At 42.6% G+C, this 22,544-nt stretch overlaps 1 protein-coding gene across 1 annotated transcript; it reads right to left on the bottom strand.

The window, feature by feature from the left end:
• Nucleotides 1-400: 400 nt before the first annotated feature.
• Nucleotides 401-1,419, bottom strand: LOC115688568 (uncharacterized). Its single transcript, XM_030614416.2, has one exon. The coding sequence runs from the start codon at nucleotides 1,362-1,364 to the stop codon at nucleotides 750-752; it is 615 nt and encodes a 204-aa protein (XP_030470276.1). The 5' UTR covers nucleotides 1,365-1,419; the 3' UTR covers nucleotides 401-749.
• Nucleotides 1,420-22,544: the final 21,125 nt, after the last annotated feature.

The following is a 22,544-nucleotide window of genomic DNA, read 5'->3' on the forward strand; positions in this document are numbered from 1 at the left end:
ATGCACCACAACAAGAATAACCAAAATTGAAGACCGGATATTCAATGTTAAACCCTTCAAGATCTCGTAAATATCATATATAGAACTTCTCTTGTGATCGCAAATCATGACTGTTAACTTCTTCAGCGTCAACAAGAGTTAACCTGGCTATTTGCAAAACTCAGAGAGGAGAATTTACAAAATTTTCGCCAGGAATATCTAGGCACACTTTCCATGCCACAAAGGTCACTTTGTACCTCATAACTTCCGACCCATCATTAGACACACACATAAACAAGCTACGTATACAAATTTCCAGTATCAATGGAGGGAATATCTTAAAACAAGAAGCTTTCCATTCTTTTAACTATTTCCACCAAATTCAATTCAAGCAATCATACTCAAGCTTCCGGGAACATAGTTGTAAGCTAGGAACAATCTTTCTCAACACAAGAAGACCAAACATACGTAACAAACAATCTTGCATATCCCACACTACAATATGGATTTTCCCAGATCACGATATGCAGACCCCACAAGATCCGCTCATATCAACACGCGTTGGAAAAGAATTTATCGCATACTCTAATCGGAAAGAATCGACCCTTCAATTGCTGTCTAATTGTATATACGACATATAAATTCAATTGCTGTCTACTATGTACGCTATTTACACAGGAATGGTGAAGAAAACACCAGAAATCAACTAGCCTTCCACCAATCAGCATGAGTAACATTGTATTGCCGAGGTAGCGCATATTATTACCAATTTAGCACACGGCCGTCAATCTCGCCGGAGCCTTCACTCCCCGCTGCGCGTCTCCGATCATCGACTCTGCCGCGATCCTCGCCACCCTCTTGAACGCGAAGTGGATGCACTTTGAGAGCGCGATCCAATGAATCACCTCGTAGATGAAATCGAGCGCGAAACCGGAACCCCAGGGAGGCCGCCGCTGCGAGTCGTCCCAGCTTTGGCCCCCGAACCCGTCGAAATTCCACCCCTGACCACCACCTCCGCCCCCACCCCCGCCGCCGCTGAAGCCGAACCCGCCGCCGAACGGACCGTCCCCGTCGAGCGAGCCGCCATCGCCGTCTCCCTCGCCGGGACCGCCGGCGGACCGCCTCGGCCTCCGCTTCGCGCGGCGGCTTCTGCGGAGGAGGGCGCGGGCGAGGGTCCGGTGAGGATCGGACCTCACGGGCGGGAGCGCGACGGCGTCGACGGGGTTCATCAGGGCGGAGACGTGGAGGGGCGAGGCGGCGGTGCCGGAGAGGTCGGAGAGGGAGATGAAGATGCCGGAACGGCGGAGGAGGAGGAGCTTGGCGATCGCCGGAGATTCGGGATTGGCCGTGACCGCGAGGGCGTCGGCGACGACGGAGACGTCCATGATTGGCGGCGATCGGAGGAATCGAATTTGGGGTTAAATTGAAGCGAACGCGCGCGAGTATAATAGTAACAGCGGATAGAGTGACGTGTCGGTTCTGCTCTCCTTCGTCAATTTTAGGAATTCGTTGACCGACACGTGGGCTGACCAACACGTGTTACTTGGAAGCTTTTTAGTTGAATATTTCGGAAACCCAATTTTCCCTTAAAAAGACAAAATTAGCTTTAATTGTTCGATCGCAATTTAAAGTGGTGGCCCGAACTTATCCGCTTTCCTTCCTTATCTAGTTTTTCTATTTTTATGTAGGATCCAGTTACCATAATTGAGGTTTCACGTGTTTCGTTTTCTTTTTTATTGTGGATATCCGATGTATATCAAAGGCAATACTTTTATGTAGAAATTAGTTTTCTCGAAAAGAGAAATTTCCAATAAACCTAATTCTTTCAATGTTGTCTAACAAATTTGTGGATTAATGAAAATTTTAACATAATTTTTTTTTTAACGCAATCGCTTGTTTATAAATTTTAACATATGTTGTGCGTATTCACCATTAAATCCTTTTTTATCAAATGTCTTTTATATACATATGCGTATAACAGGATGATCGATGAAACAAAAAGATAAATAACCTTTATAAAGAATTTCAAAAATAAAATCGTAGTTACATTTTCCAATATGAAACTTTAAAAGATGAAATGTAATAAAATTCATAAAATTAGTTATGTCATTTTGAAAATGTTACTGAAGTCTCATCATCATCCATGGAGTATTTTTGAAAGAAAATATCAAGATGAGAAAGGGTTTGATGGTTATACGCACAATAAAAATAAAAGTTTATGAAAAAGGAAAAAAGCCACGAAAAACCCAAAACTATGCCCAACACATTAACCCTTGTCGCGCTGCGCTTTTTGGCATACTAAGGAGGTACTTCCATTTGTCATGAATGGGGAAACTATCCCCGAATGAGCTACTAGGGTCCGATACGGATATTTTGCTCAAACGTCCCACAGATATCCCATCACTAGACAAACGGGGGCCTCTCCTAGACCATACCTCACGTGACAGCAGGTTGTTATTTTTTTATCATTCTATTCAATCTAGGTTTTCGATTTGGAGTCGCCACTAGTCACTATTAGTAGGTTGACTAGAAACCTAATCGGGGTATGGGAGAAATACCACGATTCTGCGAACCAGAGATTCTGAATACAGGGACTTGATTACGCTAATGGTCCCGAGTCGAGATCCTTAATGCCCTTTCGGTACCTAAAACGATATGATGTTTCTAACGTGTCACACGAGTTTCCGAGGTCTATCTACTAATTCTAACCATTCTAATTGTGGGAACTCAATCAATCAATATAAGTAGCACAATCAATTACAATCAAACCAAACAATCCTAATTTTGGTCTCTAAAATGAAAACCAATTCAAAACACCCAAATTCTAGTAAAGCCCTAAAGGCTTATTCATTTGACAATGTGTATTGTTTTAGGGTTTAGGGTTTTTTATGGGTAAAAACCCATAAACTAATGATTTTCTAAAAATACCGTTTAGGTACCTCTAAAAATTCTAATTTCACTTGCAAAGGTTGGCCACAATGTTTTTGGGTCATTCAGTGAATTTTTGAAATTTTTAATTTTTTTTTGAAAATCTATTTTCCCCGAGAGCTATTTTTACTTTTTGCTTTTCTTGAATTTCCAAAATTTTGAGATTTTTATGGATTTTTCAGAATTTTCAAATTTTTATCAATTTGCTGAAATTTTTATGATTTTTTCGATTTTTTTAGAAATTTTCTAAATTTTCTATTTTTTATGAATTTTCTGAATTTTTAAAAAAATTTCAAATTTTTCAAAATTTTTTTTTTTTTTTTTTTTTTGTATTTTGTATTTTGTATTTGTATTTTTAAAATTTTTCCCACCGGGAGGTTGAACCGGGCTGAACCGGTTCAAACCAGTCCGATCAAGTCTGACCGGCCGGCACCGGCGCAGGCCAGCGCCCTAGTGGGCACAACGCCAAAACGGCACCGTTTCCGGCGTTGTTCTCTTCGGCATTTCGTTGAACACTTGGTGTGCGTGAGTCTGGGTTTATCATTTTCGAGGCTGTGACTTTGAATCAAGCTCCGGTGAGCTTCCGGTGACCTTTTAGACTGATTTTTGATTCTGCATTGAGCCTATATCATCCTCTACCAACATCAGTTTACTGACTCACCGCCGGACCTTCGCCAGCCGGTGAAAAGTGATCCGAAAAGTCCTAACCTAAAACTGATCAATACTAACTTTTCTAGCTTCCAGATAATCAAATAATTTGCCCTAGTCGTTTTCTAGCGATTGAATCAACAACAAAACAAAATGAATGCAAAGAAAACTGACCTGAGACAGTAGTTGACCGTCATGGATGCTCCGGTGAGGTGGTTCAATGGTCGGCCGACTCGGTTTAGGGCACATTTACAATCCAAAATGCAATCAAACAAGAAGAAATATGCTCATAAACAAGTTTCAAACATCAACAACCAAGAAAATTACAAGATTTAGCACGGTGTAGTTCAATTATTCGATCTGGAATTCTGGAAAAATAGTGATGAAGTCTGAACTTTACCTGCTTCAACGGAGGGTAAAACAAGATTTCCGAGGCAATCAAAAACCGTGGCACCGTTCTTTGACACCTGAGCTTCAAGCTAATGGACTCAGTTTCATCGGAGAAGCTCTGGACGCGTCGGCCGAGCTCGAGTTTTAGAGCTTCACGACCAACTTTGGCACAAGTTTTCCAGGTGAGGAGGTTCACCGTCGGAGCCGATTTGCCGGCGTTTTTCTCGCCAGAAAAACGCTGATCACTTGGTCCTAGGAGCCTCAACACACCCCTCAAGCTCAGACTCTTTCTTTCTCGCTCTCTGGTTCTCTCTCCCTCTCTCAGTGATTTCGTCGAACACCCTTTATGCACGAGATAGTAGTTTTTCTCTTTTTCTAGCTTGATTTTCCCACCCAAAATTGGTTATTACCGACTCCGAATCGGTTAGATCGAATCTCCGACGGCAGTTGGAGATTCTCCAATTGAAATCGGAGTTTAACACGTGCTCATTTGACCGAATTAAGTCAGTAAAGTCACGGGGCCAAAGATATTTTCTAGGTTTATCACGTTCTGGGCGAGTCGGGTGAAGAAGGAGGACGACCCGGCAAACCCGGGTTTTTTTTTCCCACCACTTGATGCCATTTTTTCGTGTTGAATTAAGTGATATGTATGCAACGATCCTCAAATTGAAAAGACGAATAAAAAAACGTGTTTCGCTTAAGGTTTAGTTCATATCTTACTAATTTTCTTGAAGAAATTAAAAAAATAAAAAAGGTATGTAGTCAGTCTGGTCCGGTTCGGTTCCCTTTGGAATCAGACCGCTCGAACACCGGTTCCCTTTGGAACCAGACCGCCCGGACACCGGTTCTATTTTTAGGAATCGAAAACCAGATCGACACTCCCGGAAACCGGATCAAACCAGACGATCCGGTCCAGTCCAGGCGATTCCTGATTTGGGCGGTCCGTTTTGCACACCCCTAGTACTTCATTGGGGACTAGTGAATATGCCAATGAACATCAAACCACCCATGGGTGACCAACATGCTTTTGCATGGTCGAGTGAACGATTGGGACAATAAAGCGTTTGACATACCTTTAGCATGGAAACCTGACCCAAGCCATTAATGTAGAACAAATAGCAAATGCTTATATGGAAAGTTTCAAGCGCCAAAAGAGCAAGTGGTCCTACCCTCGCTTTAAATACAGGTCAATTTCAAACGATCATAACTTTTGATCCAGAAGAGTTATAATGCATACAACATATCAGATCAAAATCCTTGATTTCCGATCCTCTAAGATAATCCTTGATTTTCAAGCCTTCAAAGATTTCGGACGTGATTTGCAAATTTCGGAATGCTTTTTGAAGACTTTCCCCTTTATCAATATTGCCTTCCAAGATTTCGGATGTGATTTGCAAATTTCGGAACGCGTTTTGAAAACTTTCCCCTTTATCAATATTGTTTTCCTTTATTATGTTATTTGATTTTAAATATTTTATTTTTTCCGAAGGGTGACCTCCCTATAAATAGGCGCCTAAGATATTATAAATAGTACTTCAATATTGAGAATAAACGTTATCTTTTGGAATTCTTTTCCAAGTCTATTTCCTTCTGCGTCATTTGGTATCGGAGCAGGTCTCTCTTGTGACGATGACAAATAACATTAATGTCAATCTTCCCGTAGTTGAGGGCTGTGAAAACGAGCCTATTGCACTGGCTGAGTTCAATTGATTTGCGAAGCAAATTGAGCAGAGGTTTCGAGAATTACTTGTTGCCATCCAGCGCTTGTCTACCCAACCCATACTTGACAATCTTTTGGTAGAATGTGCTTAGGCCGCTCGAGTCCCGAAAGTAACTATGGAACGTGGGGCAAATCCCCGACAGAGGCGACGAGCTTATGTCAATGACTCCGAAGAAGAAGACGAAGAGTTCCTGGACGGGCCTGTTCGTGGAGTTCGTCGAAACGGTGGATATCGACGAGACTCTGAGCAATATCAATTGAAGGTTGACCTCCCAACCTTCAATGGCAACTTGAATATCGAAGACTTTTTGGACTGGCTTTGGGAAGTTGAGAAATTCTTCAATGCCATGGAGATTGAAGAGGACCGCCAAGTAAAACTAGTGGTGTACAAGTTGAAGGGAGGTGCATCGGCCTGGTGGGAGCAGACACAGCTAACCTGGCATTGACAAGGGAAAGCTCCCGTCCGAATGTGGAATCGGATGAAGCAAATGTTGCAGGTCAGGTTCCTTCCAACCGATTATGAACAATTGTTGTTTAAGCAATTCCAGAATTGTAAGTAGTTATACCGATTAGTCCAAACCTACATGGGGGAGTTTCTCCGACTCTCTGCCTGCAACAACCTGGTTGAATTAGAGGCACAACAGACCGTCAGGTACATCAATGGCTTGTGACTCAACATTCAAGACCGCGTTTCTCTACACCGTTTGTTCTCTGTTGAGGATGCTCAAGAAATGGCTCGAAAGATCAAAATGCAACTAGAGAGAACTAGCCCACTAATCGGGCTAATAATTATTCCGCACGTGGATCATTTGGAAGAGGGAGACAACTAGATGTTCCAAAATCCTCCAACCAGCGAACTAGTAATATGAACTAAACTTCGGGGAGTAATGCTGAGGCGCCCAAGGAACTAGTTGTTGCAAACAACCGTAACATTAATCCAAATGCCCATAATCCGTACGCTAAGCCACAACCAATTAGATGCTATAAGTGTAATGAATTGGGTCATCATTCAAGTGATTGCTCACGGCGGAAGATGGCCAATGTTGTCAATCACGATGACGAAATATACGAAGATGAGTGGGTGGATGAAGAAGATGTGGAGGATGAAGAGGGTGAGCATGTCAACTACGTTGTCACGCCCTGATCCCCACGAGCACATGACATCCCAATGTCAGTCGTTAAGAATGCGACATCCCAGGACTTGTCGTCGACCCAAATAAACGTACTTAAGAGCAATACATGCAGAAGTAACTTGAACTCTCCATACAATATATAATCAAACGAGGTAATAAAGAGACAATTGAAACATATCAACGAAACACTTTTATAAACATAGCGTTACTTACAACTGCACAAAATACAAGCCTTACTAGAGGCCTTTACTATGAACCACACACATTAAAAAAGGATCGGATGGTTAGGTTAGCCTAACTTCTCTACCAAAAGGGAGTACTCAACAGGCGGGAGCACTAAAAGGGCGTTTGGCAACTTGCCAAATAGTAAAAATTTCTGTTCTTTTGTTCCTAAAATCAGTTTGGGAACAGAAATCCGTTTGTTAAAATTTTTATGCCCGGGCACAAATTTGCAAACAATTGTTCCCAGAATCAATTTTGGAACAAAATCAAAAAGCAAAAAAAGTAACTTCTTGATTCTGGAACAATTTTTCCATTTCTGATTCTTCTTGGTTTTCTTCTTTCTTTTTTATTTGTTCTTCATCTTCTTCCCGATCTGCCACCGGCTCGCTGCCGGCGATCGGCCACCGGCCAAGGCCGGCGAGGGCCCGGGAACAATTTCTAAGCATTTAAAGGCATTTGGTAACTACCTAAAATTTCTATTCTTAGAATAGAAAAAGAACAGAAATGCATTTGGTAACTACACAAAATTTCTTTTTATTAATAATATTTTGAATAGAAATTTTAGGTTGTTACCAAACGCCTTCAAATGCTTAGAAATTGTTCCCAGGCACGGAATCAAAAAGAATCATTTCTGAGCAGAATTTATTCACGGGCACAGAATGGTTGCCATGCGCAGCCTAAACCTATCTTCAATCCCCATGGTACCTTGGCGGCATCCCCGAGTCTTCCATATTGTCATAAGGCTTGGGGGTCTGAAATGTTTGGGATACAACAATGAAAATAAATCTCAATAAGTAACTACCTAAGCCTCGCTTAGGCTAACGCGTTCCACAGGACAGTTCTAAACAGGCAATTCTATCAACCAACGTGCCACATCTATCACAGGCGCCCTTACCTCGCCTTGGCACATACACAAGCCCTGCACGTTAGTAAACCGCCACAACATGGCAACCACTCATCGAACATAACAACCCAAATCGAGGCAAGAACATGCATAGCACACTTAATAATCCAGACATGCCCAACATTATTCTCAACACGACATTCCATCATGCGGATCACACTCACTAAGTCCAAATTATTAACGGCCCCTCGGGCTCCCCCGAACCCGCGTAAAACGCATTAGGTTGTCGGGCTTCTGGCGTAACCGGGCATCGTTCCGCTACGTCGGCGATGGTAATGTCCAGCGTCACACGCATCAAGATGGCATTCCATGAGGAGCATCAATCCGGCCTCCACCGCGATTTGCATCCGGGCCCCCGCCGGGCATCTGATAAATCGGGCATCGTCTCGCATAAAACGCATCAAGACGGGTTACATCTCCACGTAATACGCCTCAAGGCATTATATGATCAAACGAGCATTCGAGCACTCAACCAATTCTCATCTTTTCAATTAGCCAATTGCCACTCAAACTGTATTCAACTAACAACCAGCCGCGCCCCTCACATGCAATAATAACACCGAATAGTTTCGGGGAGCGAGAAAACCGAATTGCATAGAACAGGGGTGAATCTAGGCAATTGCATAGTGATCGAAATCCTTTCTAAATAAATAGTAATTCAACTCTAAAAATTCTGAATTTTGGATATGTATTAGGAGACATCTTGATAAACATTTTTCATGAAGAACGTAAAATCCAGTTCTGACTGAAAACAGCTCTTTTATTCACTCAAAGTCAGACCGAAATCAGCCCGCCAGGACAGACCGTCCGGCCTTTAAAATGCACTTCAATCAATACCCAAATCTCTTTAGAAAGCTTTGAAATTTTTATATGTCATAGACACAAGTATCCATAACAATTTTTATGAAGGAATTTTGTTTAAAAGAGGCCTGAAAAAATTTATAAAAATTCAGAAAGACAAGCCTGTCGGGTGAACAGTAAATCCGGCCGTTTTGAGACTGTCCGAAAATGGACCTCCCAATTCCCCCAAATGATCTTCAAAAATTTCAGATTTAATATTTGTTGTACTTAAAGATATTAGGGACAACTTTTATGAAGAACACCACCTCAGATTTGGCCCACACAAGTCTCTACAAAAATAACAAAATACAAGGCACAATAGCAACCAAAATCGAGAATCAACCAAGCAAAAACCAATCATCAACCAAGCTCAACTAACCACTAAACCATCTCTAATCAGCCCCTAATTAACCCTTACACATGCCATTGATAACCCATTGTCCTAACCAAGGTTTAGGGAGTACTTATTAGGAATCCTAAGCCAAGACAAGCAAAGCCAAGCCAAGCAGTTGCTGTTCCGGTAGTTGGACGGGAGGCTCGGCAGTGGCGCTGGTCTCGGCGAACCACAGCTGGGACGAACACGGGCTGGCGGTGACGGTGTGGGGTGGTGTTGATCTCGGTTGGGGCTGGTGGTGACCGAAAAACGGAAAGGAAAGAGGAAGAAAGAGAGGGTGGTGGAGTGAGCAGCAGCAACGGCGGCCGGCAGCTGTTCCGGCGGGTCTCCGACGGCTGGACGGTGGCTAGAATTGGCTAGCTGGTCCGGCAAGGTGGAGAGGGGCGTTCGGCTGAAGGTGAGGGAGATCAAGGGAGGAGAGAGTGAGAGGGAGAATGAAAGAGAGAGTGAGACATGATCATACTAACCCCACTCACTTCACAAAACCCCATTACCAACCCTACTCACATCTAAGGGTCCAAAATTCTTCCCCTTCCCCAAGCCAAGATCCAATGGCTCACAATTTTTTTTATCACTAATTTCCCAAAAATACCAAATGACATGAAAAACAAATAAGCAAGGAGATGAGGGGTAGAAAGGTTCAAGAATTTCGGCCAAGGAGAGAAAATACAAATGTCCAATTTGTCATTCAACCTTTCAAATGAATTCAAATGACTTCAGGGGTAAAATGGTCTTTTCCAATACCCGGTCCAAATGACACTTTTTTGATAATTCTGAGCGATCTAATGGTTGGCCACGCTTGATGAGATGACATCTGATAAATTTTTGTGGAATCTTGAAAGTTCGACATCTCATTTCCGGATTCTAATTCATGGCTAAAACCAATCAATCACGACTTTAGTGTATCTCAAACTAACGGGCGGCTTTTAGGAGTTACGCGTATCGACCCGTGGCTGATTTGATATCGAGCCACATCTAAGCTTACTCGAGCCATGGCGACCTCAGTTGTCATGTAATTGCGATGATCAATCACTAGTTCCAATTGCCGCAACCGTTCGGATTAGGTTTAGGATCGTTCGAAATTCATATAATGGTCAAGCGGAATCACCCGCGATCCAATTATACAACATTTGCAAATTGTTCCATAACCATCTTTGGATCGGCCTATAATGGCCCAAAATATCTCCTCGTCAATCCTTATGATCGAAGTGTCGATCCATGACCAAGTTCTTAGGTCAACGTACTTGATTCCTAGCTAGCCATTCCCCAACGGTTAGTCTTCTCAAGAGTGATCAATTCCGAGTGAGATTTAACTAAAAGTGCATCGAAGATAAATATTCATTTCATAAATCCCGAAAATGGGTCGAATTTTAGAATATCACATACGTCATCAAGCGACTATTGCTTGCCTCGCGAAAAGAGGATACCCAGCGAAACAATCTTTTTCGTTCCCGTTGTACTGTCAACGGCAAAGTTTGCGATGTCATCATCGATAATGGTAGTTGTGAGAACATTGTGTCCAAGGCCCTGGTGGACCACTTACATCTAAAGACAGAATCACATCTCTCCCCTTATACAATCGGGTGCATTTGAAAAGGGGCAGAACTCAAGGTAACGCAATTATGTCGTTTACCTATTTCAATTGGAAAGTCCTATAAAGACACTATTATTTGTGATGCGGTGGCGATGGATACATGCCTTGTCTTGCTGGGACAACCGTGGCAGTACGACGTTGATATTGCCTACCAAGCCCGAGAGAACACCTACTCCTTTGTGTGGCAAAAGACAAAGATTACTTTGAAGCCGCGAAGTAACATTTCCCAGGCCCCGAAAAAGCAAAATGCAGGCGTTATAACGTCCATAAACGTGAAGGGATGTATATGATTATGGAAAAGGGTGATCAACAAACTGTTAATACAATTCCTAAGGCTCTTCAACCATTGTTAAAAGCATTTAGGGATGTCATTCCGGAGGATCTACATGTCGGATTACCTCCCTTGAGGGATATCCAACATGAGATTGATTTTCTTCCGGGAGCGAGCCTCCTTAATTCACCGCACGACCGGATGAACCCGAAAGAGAACCAGATCTTACAAGACCAAGTGGGAGAACTCCTTCGAAAAGGCTTCTTGCGCGAGAGCATGAGCCCTTATTCAGTCTCCGCACTCCTCACACCGAAGAAAGATGGGAGCATGCGTATGTGCGTCTATAGCCGGGCAATTAATCAGATTACTGTCAAATACCGATTCCCAATCCCTCACTTGGATGACATGCTCGACCGGCTTACTGGATCAAAGGTCTTTACAAAGATTGATTTACAGAGCGGATACCACCAAGTCCGCATCCGCTCCAGTGACAAATGGAAGATAGCCTTTAAAACAAATGAAGGGTTGGATGAATGGCTTGTCATGCCGTTTGGCCTCACCAACGCACTCAGCACCTTCATGTGTTTGATGACTCAAGTCCTCAAACCTTTCATTGGCAAGTTCGTAGTGGTCTATTTTGATGACATCCTCATATACAGTCCAGATGACCGACAACACATGAAGCATCTAAAGGATGTCTTGTCGGCTTTGCAGAAGAACTAATTGTACATTAATATGAAGAAATATAGCTTCATGACAAACCGCCTCTTTTTCTTGAGGTATATTATTGGAGCAGAAGGCCTTCAAGTTGATGCACAAAAGGTAGCTGCTATTCGCGATTGGCTAGCTCCCCAGATCGTTGGGGAGGCGCGTAGCTTCCACGGGCTCGCGACATTCTATCAACACTTTATCCAAAATTTTAGTACCATTATGACACCGATCACCGAATGCTTGAAGAAGGGAAAATTTATCGGGGTGATGAAGCAGAAGCTAGCTTTGCTCTCATCAAAGAGAAACTTTCCACAACACCGGTATTGATGCTTCCATATTTTGAAAAGATATTCGAACTGGACTGTAATTCCTTTGGAGTAGGCATTGGCGCTGTTCTCTCCCAAGAAGGTAAGCCTATTGCTTATTTTAGCAAGAAATTTAATGATGTCCATAGGCGATGGTCTACCTATGAGCAAAAGTACTTTGCTGTAATACGAGCCATCAAGCATTAGCAGCCCTATCTTTATCAACATGAGTTTGTCCTTAATATTGACCATCAAGCACTCAAGTATATAAAGAGTCAAAAGCATCTAAATCGAATGCATGCACGTTGGTTCTCTTTTTTGGAGCAATTCAACTTCGTGCTTCGACACAAGACAGGTCACTTGAATAGAGTCGCTGATGCACTTAGTCGTCGTATTGCAACACTCATCACCATGCGCACTGATGTTGTGGGATTTGACCACCTCTGTGCCCTTTATGCCAAGGATGACGACTTTCAAGACATTTGGGAGAAGTGTTCTACGATAGGCTCTCATGGCGATATGATCATTCAAGATAAATTTGTGTTCTTTGGCAATATGTTGTGGATCCACCGCAACTCTTTGCTGGAACAACTTATTCGAGAGCTCCATAGTGGCACCTTTGGAGGACATTTGGGATGAGACAAAATTGTTGCCTTGGTTGAAGATCGGTACTATTGGCCTCAACTGAAGTGGGACGTTGGGCAATTTGTGAAAAAAGTGCTACATTTGTCAGACTGCCAAAAGCCACTCACAAAATACTGGTCTTTACACCTCTTTACCTATTCCTTTTAGACCTTTCGTAGACATTTCAATGGATTTCGTGTTGGGCCTTCCCCGAACCTAATGAGGTATGGATTTTGTTTTTGTGGTGGTGGATAGGTTCACAAAAATGGCACACTTTTTTGTGTGTAAAATGTCAGTATTATAAAGCGAATGAAGTACAGCAGCTTATGGGTATTCCCCAGCATTACAAATGGTGCTAGTAGTTCGAGAAGATGGAGGTAGGAAGTCTCCACATAGTAGCAAATACAAAATTTATCTGAGAAGGTCTAATGTTCACTCTACCTCTTACACTTTTACGCACGTTAGCCAAAATAATATGGATATCAGTTAACTTGTTTTGAAATCGTCTTCGGTTGCGCTCCATCCATATGCCATAAATGGTTGCTAGAAAGAATACCTTAAGGAATATAGCCGCTAAATCTTTGCCCTTTGTTGCCCTAATCATCCATTAAAGTTCCCCATTTCATCCTCCCAAAGGACGCCTAATCCCCTGTTATGCAAGGATACTGCGCCATAAGCTGTCTGTCCACTCACAATGGAAGAATAAATGTGTTCTGTCTTCTATACCGGCCATACAAAAGTTACACTGGATATCAATTGAGGTCTTCCATTGGACGACGATTTCTGCCGTCAGTAATCTGTTTTTGCAAACGAGCCAGCCAAGAAAATTGTGTTTGCTAATACCGCTGGTCCAAATTAGGTCATACTACTCCACAACTGGTCCCACATGTCTGAGTTCATCATAAATTTCTTGGCAATAGTACATTGAGCTATGTATAACCGAGGTTAAAACATGTCGTAGTTTAAGGAGACATCGCTAACTCCAAGCCATACTGCCCGTAATGTTGATCTGCATAATTGGAGTGCTTCTGCATTTGGTGTTGTGAACCCTTATACTCCAAAGGGAAGAAGATGGACGATTGATGAGGTTCCACAGCATGTGCTATAACAATACTTTGTTCCATAATTTTAGATCGAGCAATCCTAATCCTCCTTCCCTTTTAGGTGAGCAAACAACCTGCCATGCCACCTTGTGCAATCCATGATTCGCTGTATTACCTGCCTATAGAAATTGACGGATCCTCTTCTCAACATCGTATATTGTTTGTTTTGGGAGTAAGAACATTTGCATCTAATAGGTGCAGATGGAGATGATGACCGATTTGGTTAACTGTAGACGCCTTGCATAACTCATATGCTTCATGCCCCAATTTTCAATTTTCTTAAAGATCTTATCAGTAAGACTCTTTCAGTTTATGTGAGTAAGTCTTCTTGTAACAGGGGAACACCCAAGTATCTGATAGGGAGGGTACTTGTGGAAAAAGGCATGTGGTCCAGTATAAGGAGCTTCTCATCTTCATTTAACCCAGAGAAAAAGATTTGACATTTGTCAGGGTTAAACTGCAGTCCAGTGAGAACTACAAATTCGTCGAGGGCATCCATAAGGCAAAGGACGGAATCTACATCTCCATGAGCAAATAAGAACAAATTGTCTACAAAGCATAAGTGAGTAATCCATTGTGTTTTGCAGCACCAGTGATACTTGAAAGCAGAGGCAACAACTTTCGCATTAATGATTCGATTGAGAAGTTCCATGACCAGGACAAATAAGTACAACGAAAGATGATCACCTTGGCGTAGTCCATTAATACTATTAAAATAGCTGGCTTGTTCGCCATTGAAGTTCACTGAGAACCTCGGTGTAGTTGTGACATCCTCGATTTTAGGCCTAAGAGCCAAGGGCAAGTGATCGATGAATGAGCGGGTAACTTGAGCCGAGGGTCGGTAATGGAACGGACAATTTAGTCGAAACGAGTGTACTGAGGGTTGGTCATGGTTCGATCGAAAGATTGTCCATGAATTGGCCTAGGGATCGACAGTTGAATGACTCCCTGATTTCGCAAGATGATTAGAGTAATGACTGTGGAGTGACCCTTCGACCATAAGGGTCGTTAGTGAAAACGGTCCGGGATAGCTGTGGATCAGTCTGGTGTCGGCATGCGTCGGTCGCGGGTGATACCGCATGGCCATGTATCGATCACGGATAACCATGAGTTAATTCCGGGGTACTGGATTCCACAAGGTCACATGACAATCGAGGGTCGATCACAAGACGTTGATACTCGAACGTGGACCGATCGCGAATCGGACACGAATCATTGTGCCAAGTCAGGTAAGCCATGGACGAGCCATGTGCCAGGCCACGAGCCCAATGGCTTGGCCACGGACTAGGCTATGTGCCAGCCGCGCCGGCCAGGCCGTGTGCCCGGACGTGACCTGCCATTGTGCCCGTCAGCTAGGCCACGGACTGGCTACGTGCCCGGTCGTGTGCCTGACCCTTGTGCCAGGCGTTGTGCCTGTAAGATCCGGTCCTGATCTAGTCCTGTGTCCAAGAAATATGGCCATGAGCCATGCATCGTGCCATTCATGAGCCATTGCGCGTGCTTGGCCGTGAACCGATCCCTCGCTCGTGTGACTAGGCATGGTACTCGGCACGTCGCTCATGTGACCGGCATGATGCTCGGCACGTTGCACGTGCAGCCGGCATGGTGCTTGGCACGTCGCCTGTGCAGCCCGGCGTGGCACCCGTGCGGCCCGGCCATGTACCCGGCTCTGTCCCCGTGTGGTTCAGTAGTGTGCTAGGCCCCGCGCCCAGTCGGACCCGATCACGCGCCCAGCCACCCGGTTAGCTTGGGTTTATTCCATTTTGCTTAGACCTTGGTTTGGTTGTGTTAAGTGATATTTGAGGACATTCTTGCACCGGACCTTGGGTGTAACGGGTACACCAAGCGCGGACAACCCTCGGAAAATAAGGCAAACAAGGATGATGCAGGGTTATGATTATAGTGTCGATTAGCCGGTTTTGTGTAAACCGATTGGCCCAAGTAGTTGGGAATGAACCAGCACACTCAGGAGGCTCTCACGGTTCAGACTTAAAGAGGACAAGAAGACAAAACTTTTTGACTAAGTCAAAGGCTCCATTAAAGCCATTTAAGGCCTCCATAATTGCACCCCTCTTAGGTATCTCCTTCAATTATGACTGACCAGCTGAGTTGTACATGGCATTAAAGGAGTTTGATGACTCAATGGTCATCAATTATGGGCACAAAACAAGAGACAATCGGCCAAGTGAAGGGGGAGCCGAGAGAGACACTCGGCCAAGAGAGAGAGAGAGAGAGAGAGAGAGAGGCCAAGGGATAAGATCACATTGAAAGCACTTAATTGCCATACATAATTGCTTTTGGCCCTAGTGCATTAATGCTCATTAAGGCTTAGCTTCTTCTCCAAGCCTAGCTTGCTTATAAATAGAGAAGCCCTCTCACGTGAGAAGCCCCCCAAAAATCAGCCAACACACCAGCCAACCTTCTTCTTCCTCATTGCTTGTTCGACCAACTCGAAAATCACACTCGAGAATCGCCCAAGGCCCCGTTTTTCCCGAACTCAAGCCTTTTTCGTGCTCAAGACCAAGCTGCCAGCCACTTACTTTCTTTAGTATCCGTGTTCTAGTGTTTCGTTGTGTAAGTGAATTCCCTAATATCGGGAAAGGAAGTTGCGATACGTTGTAACATAGTTTGCTTGGTCCGTTTCGTGATTTCTTGGTCGATTATAGCTTGTTCTTTCTTTGACAAGTGATACTCAAGTGTGACAATCATGTTTAATGTTTGTTTTGTTGTTTCGTAGCACGAACTTTGCTATTGATTTGCCATTGATGCCGGTACAGTAAGAGCCGACTTATGTGAACGGCGATTGTCTCGTCCTCTCTTGATATTAGAGTTTTCACTTATTGAGTCTCCCCGACTCTCACTCCTCGTTGTTTTTCCTCTTTTCAAATCCGTAGCATGGCGTCTCCCCCGAATAGGTTCGGAAACCCCGTGGAAATGAGAGTCGACATGCTCACGATTATCGACGCCCGGGAAGGTCATACTTATCGTTGTATCACAACGTATGTGATGGTCGATGAAGGCCATGAGGATTTAGTTCCTCACTCATACGAGGCATGGTACCGCCTCGCACATGGAGAATGGGTTAGACCCCTTCGCAGGTTCAACGGGCCATTCGGCGGACCAGGTGGGCCGACTCTAGGGCAAGCCGGGGGTGGGGCGTGAGCGAGAGGAGCGAGAAGCCGCAGTGAAGATAGGAACCCAAGCCGAAGTTTTGTTGTTCGATAGTTAGCTTGCTTTGCGGAATCGCCCTTGAAATGGGCATGTAAAATATAAGCGTGGCTTGTAAGGGCTCGAGAGAAGGGCTATAACGTGCGATGGTTGCTTATTTCACTCGTGTTGTCTTGTTTATTTCTAATTGCTTCCGCGTGCTCATTGATTAAAATGAACGGGACGCACTAATACATTTTCACGAGTCACGGTTCTGTTCGGGTCATGCTCGATCATTAAGCATCGATCGTGATTTCGGGTCGGGACGTGACAATAGTGATGCACTCGGATATCAGATCAACCAAGTATTGATGTGTATTTATAGCTTTAAGAACCTCAAGAACTACATCCCATTTTACCATGTCATAAGCCTTCATAAGATAAATCTTTATTGTCACACGTTTACCTTTGTCTCCCTTACGGTAGTTGTGCAAGAGATCTTGGCACAATAGAATATTCTCCGCGATTTGTCGTCCGGTGATGAAAGCAGTTTGGTTAAGGCCGACGATCGACGGAAGCACGCAACTAATTCGCTCGGCGAGTAGATTAGATATGATCTTGTATAGGGTATTACATCAAGAGATGGGTCTGAACTCCGTGAGGCATGATGGATTTTGGACCTTTGGTATAAGGGAAATCGAAGTGGAATTTATAGATTTCAACATTCTTTTTTATGAGAAGAATTCTATGATGGCATCCTCGATGTCCTGCCCTATGATGGCGCCCTTTATTCCTTGCAAAAAGACTTCCAATGCTTCCCATGTAGCCAGCCTATTCTTTCGGGAAGTGTTGCGACCTACCTCTCGAGGGCCGAACTCGATAAGGCGGGTTTAGAGGTAAGTGTTCATGAAACGGTCCATACGTTACACCATAAAAGATGGTTCATCCATACAATCCATCATTCTTGAACGTGAATCTTCCCTAATTCATACCTCGTGTGATAGCGGATCAATTTTATCTTTTTTAGGGGCAAAAAAGGACACTATAAGTGCCATAAGTTGTGTACGGAGATCACTTTGGTACCATAACTTTTTTTCGGATCACTTTGGTGCCAAGTCGGAGGAAAGGATATCACTTTAGTGACTCCAGCCAAAATTCCGGCCAAAAAAAGAGCCTCAGATTTCCGACGAGCCACGTCAGATTTCTAGCGAGCCATGTCAGCATCGGAAATTAATAAAAAAAGAGCCACGTCAGATTTCCGGCGACCATGTCAGCATTGACACTAAAGTGATCGTCTTTCAAAAAAGTTGACGCCAAAGTGATCCGAAAAAAAGTTATGGCACCAAAGTGATTTCTGTACACAACTTATGGCACTTATAGTGTCCTTTTGCCCTTTTTTAGGAGTCGCCACTAGCCTAGGTCTGAGGTCGGCTAGAATACCTAACCAATACGCGGGAATTTCGTATTGGTTTCTACGAAAACCAGAGACCAAAGGTTCGGGGACTAGCTTACGTTAATATTTCTATTAACGCCCTTTCAGTACCGCTAAACTTAATATGGTTGTTATCTAAGTTGTCATGAATTTGTTCTTTACCATTTTCATGTCAAAGTTTTAGTCCACTAAGTGATCATGCATCTTGTTTTTGTATTTTCATTTAAGATTTTAAACTAATCCTATCTTAGTCTAGCAAAAGAAAGAAACAATCAATTGTATTGAAAGACATTTCGTAAAATAAACACTCAAAGTATTGAAAAGACGAGCTAATTCTAAGTGCGAGAAAGTAAAACCCGCAACTCGTCGGGTGTTTATTACAACACAAATTGAAAACCCGAGACATGATCGGGGACGAATGAATTTAATACAAATTGAAACCGGATCGGACATCGGTCTATCGCCACCATCAAGTGAATACAAATTGAGACCGGATTGGACATCGGTCTATCGCCTTGGTCTTTTACAATTTTGGATTATCCCCTCCATGGACAACCTCTCGAGTGTCGACGTTTAGATTCACAACATACATTCACGACAAACAATGCACAAAAGAACAACCAAAGAAAAGCAATGGTGCAAACAATTCACTAATCAAGTATGGGCCTCGGGATCGGCCTTTGTTTTTCATGCATTTCAATTCACCACCCACCTAATCATCTAACATTATTTGATTAATGGTTAACAATAACAGGCTACCATTTGCATTCACAAAACGGCAACTCATATCGATTAACCCCTAAAGTCGGGTTCTAAGTGACCATAATGGGCTACCCGCCGAACATACATCGGGCCTAACATACATCTAACAAGCGCATGCATAGCAATGAAATAAGCATGCATTCAGGCCCATGGGCTTTATTTATCAACCAATCAAGCAATGGGAGGTGGGCTTCATAAGGAGATTACTCATTCAGTTATTTCTAATTCGGATTACTTCTGTTCAGACGTGATTAACTAACCTAATGATGTCCAAATGAAGTGATTCAGGTGTCATTAGAAAGCTTATGTCATGAGGATCAAAAGTTAAGAAGAACATTTTTTCTAAATCCCCACCGATTTTCACAAAACAGACAATTTCACTCTCGGTGATAGACTGTACCCGGTTCTGTTAGGGATTTCAAAATAATGGCGGGAAAAATAACAAACCTTATCAAAACCATGTGACAATTTTTATGCAGTTAGAACTCTCTGCGTGTGACAACTTTCATATTTTGAGTTCTTGCTAAAAAGTTCTCCAAATTTTTATAAAATTCGGTTTTCACAAAGGACTCAACTGCAAATCGAATTTTAACCCGAGAAGGCCTTATCTGAGGTTTTTAGCAAATCAACCCCCTAAAAATTGTTATTAGGACCTCAAAATTTCCAGTCTACATAATGAGACCCCAAGGAACAAATTTTTAGTTTTGATTTTTTGTAAAGGAGAACTCTAACTTTATCAAATTCGGAGAAACATACTTTGGATTTCAGAGGAATGAAAATCAGATCTGAACACAGATACTGATTAGATCATAAAAATTCCTTTTTAAAATTCAAATGAATTCAGATTTTTATGAAATTAGTATCACTGGAAATATCTCGATCTCAGTGTGAACTTTCATGAAGAAATTTTTTTTCATATTTTGAACACATGAATTTATAAAAATCGAAGAACACATGAAGGTCAGTCAGAAACTAGTCTGTCACCAGATCTATGCATATATGGCGTTGCAGATTGTACAATCCTAACATAGTCTAAATTTTATGAAAATTTTATGATGAACAGATTAAGATGTATTCTACGACTTTCATGAAGGAAGTTTCGTCAAAAAACAATCGTAGAAAATCAGAAAAATCATAGAACAGCACAACGTCAATCAGGAAATCATCAGAACACACTTGAACATCACATTCCAGATTCTGATCCTAACTTCCGAAAGAGTTTTGACCAAGCAAACTAAGTCTGATTGACGCATGCAATATATCAAATCGAAGCTTGAGACGTGTTTTACGACTCTCTAGTTCATCACTTCGCAAGATTTCAACATTAACGAGCTGAAATCAGCATCTCAAACATGCAGGTTTCTCTGTACACGAATTTACAGAATAACATCCAAGTGTACTTACCTTGTTTAATGATGCTTCGACGCGCAATCGAGCGATCCGGTCTCCTTATTCAGATCAAGAGCAGCACGGAGAAGTCTCGGAAAGTTCAACAAACCTATGAGAATCGAGTGCACAAGCTATAGTGAGAACCGACTCGATTTCGCGCTAATGAACTAATAACGAAAAATCAAGTAGAAAGAAGCAATCCGGTGGCTGTTCAGCGGGAAGCTGGCCACCACAGCCACGTGAAGCGACCAAGGAAGGCTGCCTTGGAGGTTCGGGATCACCGGAGGGATGCCGGCTAGCCGATTCAGCCGCTTGAACCGGCTGATTCAATCACCGGCGACTATGCGGTGATGTTGCCGTGGAAGAGATCACGCTGGACAGAGCAGTTCCGGCCACCAGCAAGGACAGCTGATCTTGCGACCAGCCTTGTGCCGCCGTGGAGGACGGCAGTGAGGCGGCGGCTCGCCGTAAAACGGCTGGCGGGAGGTGGAAAGGCTAGCGGCCGAGAGAGAGATCAAGAGGGAGAGAGAAGCGTGAGCTAGAGAGAGAGAGGGAAGAGAGGAGAGAGAATTCAGATCTGAAAATGTGAGAGAGCTTCTTCAATTTTGGAGGGAAAAAAACCTATATACTCCCCTCAACTTTGAATTTTAGCCCTTAGATTGATCCAATGGCCTAGAATGCATCCTTAATGATTAAGAATATTCCTTAAGGGCTAAGGATTGGTGACATGGCATTATGAATGGCCGCCGGATTTTTTATTGGAAAATGGCCGGTCCGATCGGACCGGTTCAATTCGAGTCAAACCGGGTTGAACTGGTTGGACTGATTTGACCCTAGTTTAATCGGGTTGAACCGGTTCAATCCTTGGCTCAATTTGTTCCAATTTTGTACAATTTGATTCCTATCATGATTAAATGATTCAATTAATATTGAATTCGATTAAATTGGATCGAACCAATTTGAAACTTATGCACAAATTGATCCAATTTAATTTGTTTAGCCCAATTGTTCTTTAATTTGAGTAATTGCATGGCCAAGCTAGACTAACAAATTTAATTGAAGTTCAATTAATCAAATTGAGCCTCAATTAATCAAATTGGATGTTAGTATAGAGTGAGTCAAGTTGAATTGCACAAATTGAATCAAGTACTCTTAGATTTCTCAATCATTGGATCACTAAATTGATCAAATTGGCTCAAATTCATGTGAATCTTCCAAAATTGATTTTGAATTTAGATTTAATATAAGAAATTAGGCTCATTCGTGCCTCAATTGCGCAAATCATGAAGAATCGATCCAAATCACTGATTATGGCCAAAATTGGGGGTTTTTGCGTTTGGCTTGGAATTACAAAATTTGTTCCAAAATTGAATATAATATGACCTCTAGATCAAATGTCGTGAAGAAAACTAACCTAAAAAATGACTAGAAATGAAGTAATTTCATTTTTGGCCAATTTGAACTAAATTCCGCAAATTGGGAAAAAGTTGATTCTAAATCAATTTTTGTAAAATTTCAATTGCCAAAGGCAAATTGAATGTAAAATAAGATGACTTTTGGATTTTTGTATTTTTCAATTTTTTGGTCAAAGGTTTGATCAAAAGTCAAACCCTAGTTGACTTTTCACTAGGAGCTTGATTTTATGATCAAATCTTTGAATTTTTCTAAAATTTCCACTTCTAAAGAAAAATTAAACTTGAAAGGAATCTTTTTATGCGAAAAGCCCCAATTTGACCAAGGATTGACTTTTGGTCAAAGGGTTGACCAAAAAGTCAACGCGAAAGTCAACCGTTTGACTTTTCGGGTTTTTGCATGAAATGAATAGAAAATTGTCTATAGAAGCTAGACCAACAAACAGAATTAAAAAACGACACTTTTTGTTCAAGAAAAGGGTTCCGTCGCGATCGGAAACCATAATCTCGAATTTCCTGCTTTTAATGATGCGTCGGCTAAAAATTAAGTGTCAACAGGAAGTAGTTCGCCTACATGGTGTGCCTAAAAACTATCACATCAGACAGTGACACCGAGTTACTTAGTCATTTTTGGAC

This window comes from Syzygium oleosum, unplaced genomic scaffold (assembly GCF_021117445.2).
Source record: "Syzygium oleosum isolate NSW1041296 unplaced genomic scaffold, Sole_v2.1 Sole_v2.58, whole genome shotgun sequence".
NCBI classification, from domain to species: domain Eukaryota; kingdom Viridiplantae; phylum Streptophyta; class Magnoliopsida; order Myrtales; family Myrtaceae; genus Syzygium; species Syzygium oleosum.

Bases quoted from the DNA above. Each gene is read 5' to 3' on its own strand.
- LOC115688568 (XM_030614416.2), bottom strand. From the start codon at position 1,364: ATGGACGTCTCCGTCGTCGCCGACGCCCTCGCGGTCACGGCCAATCCC.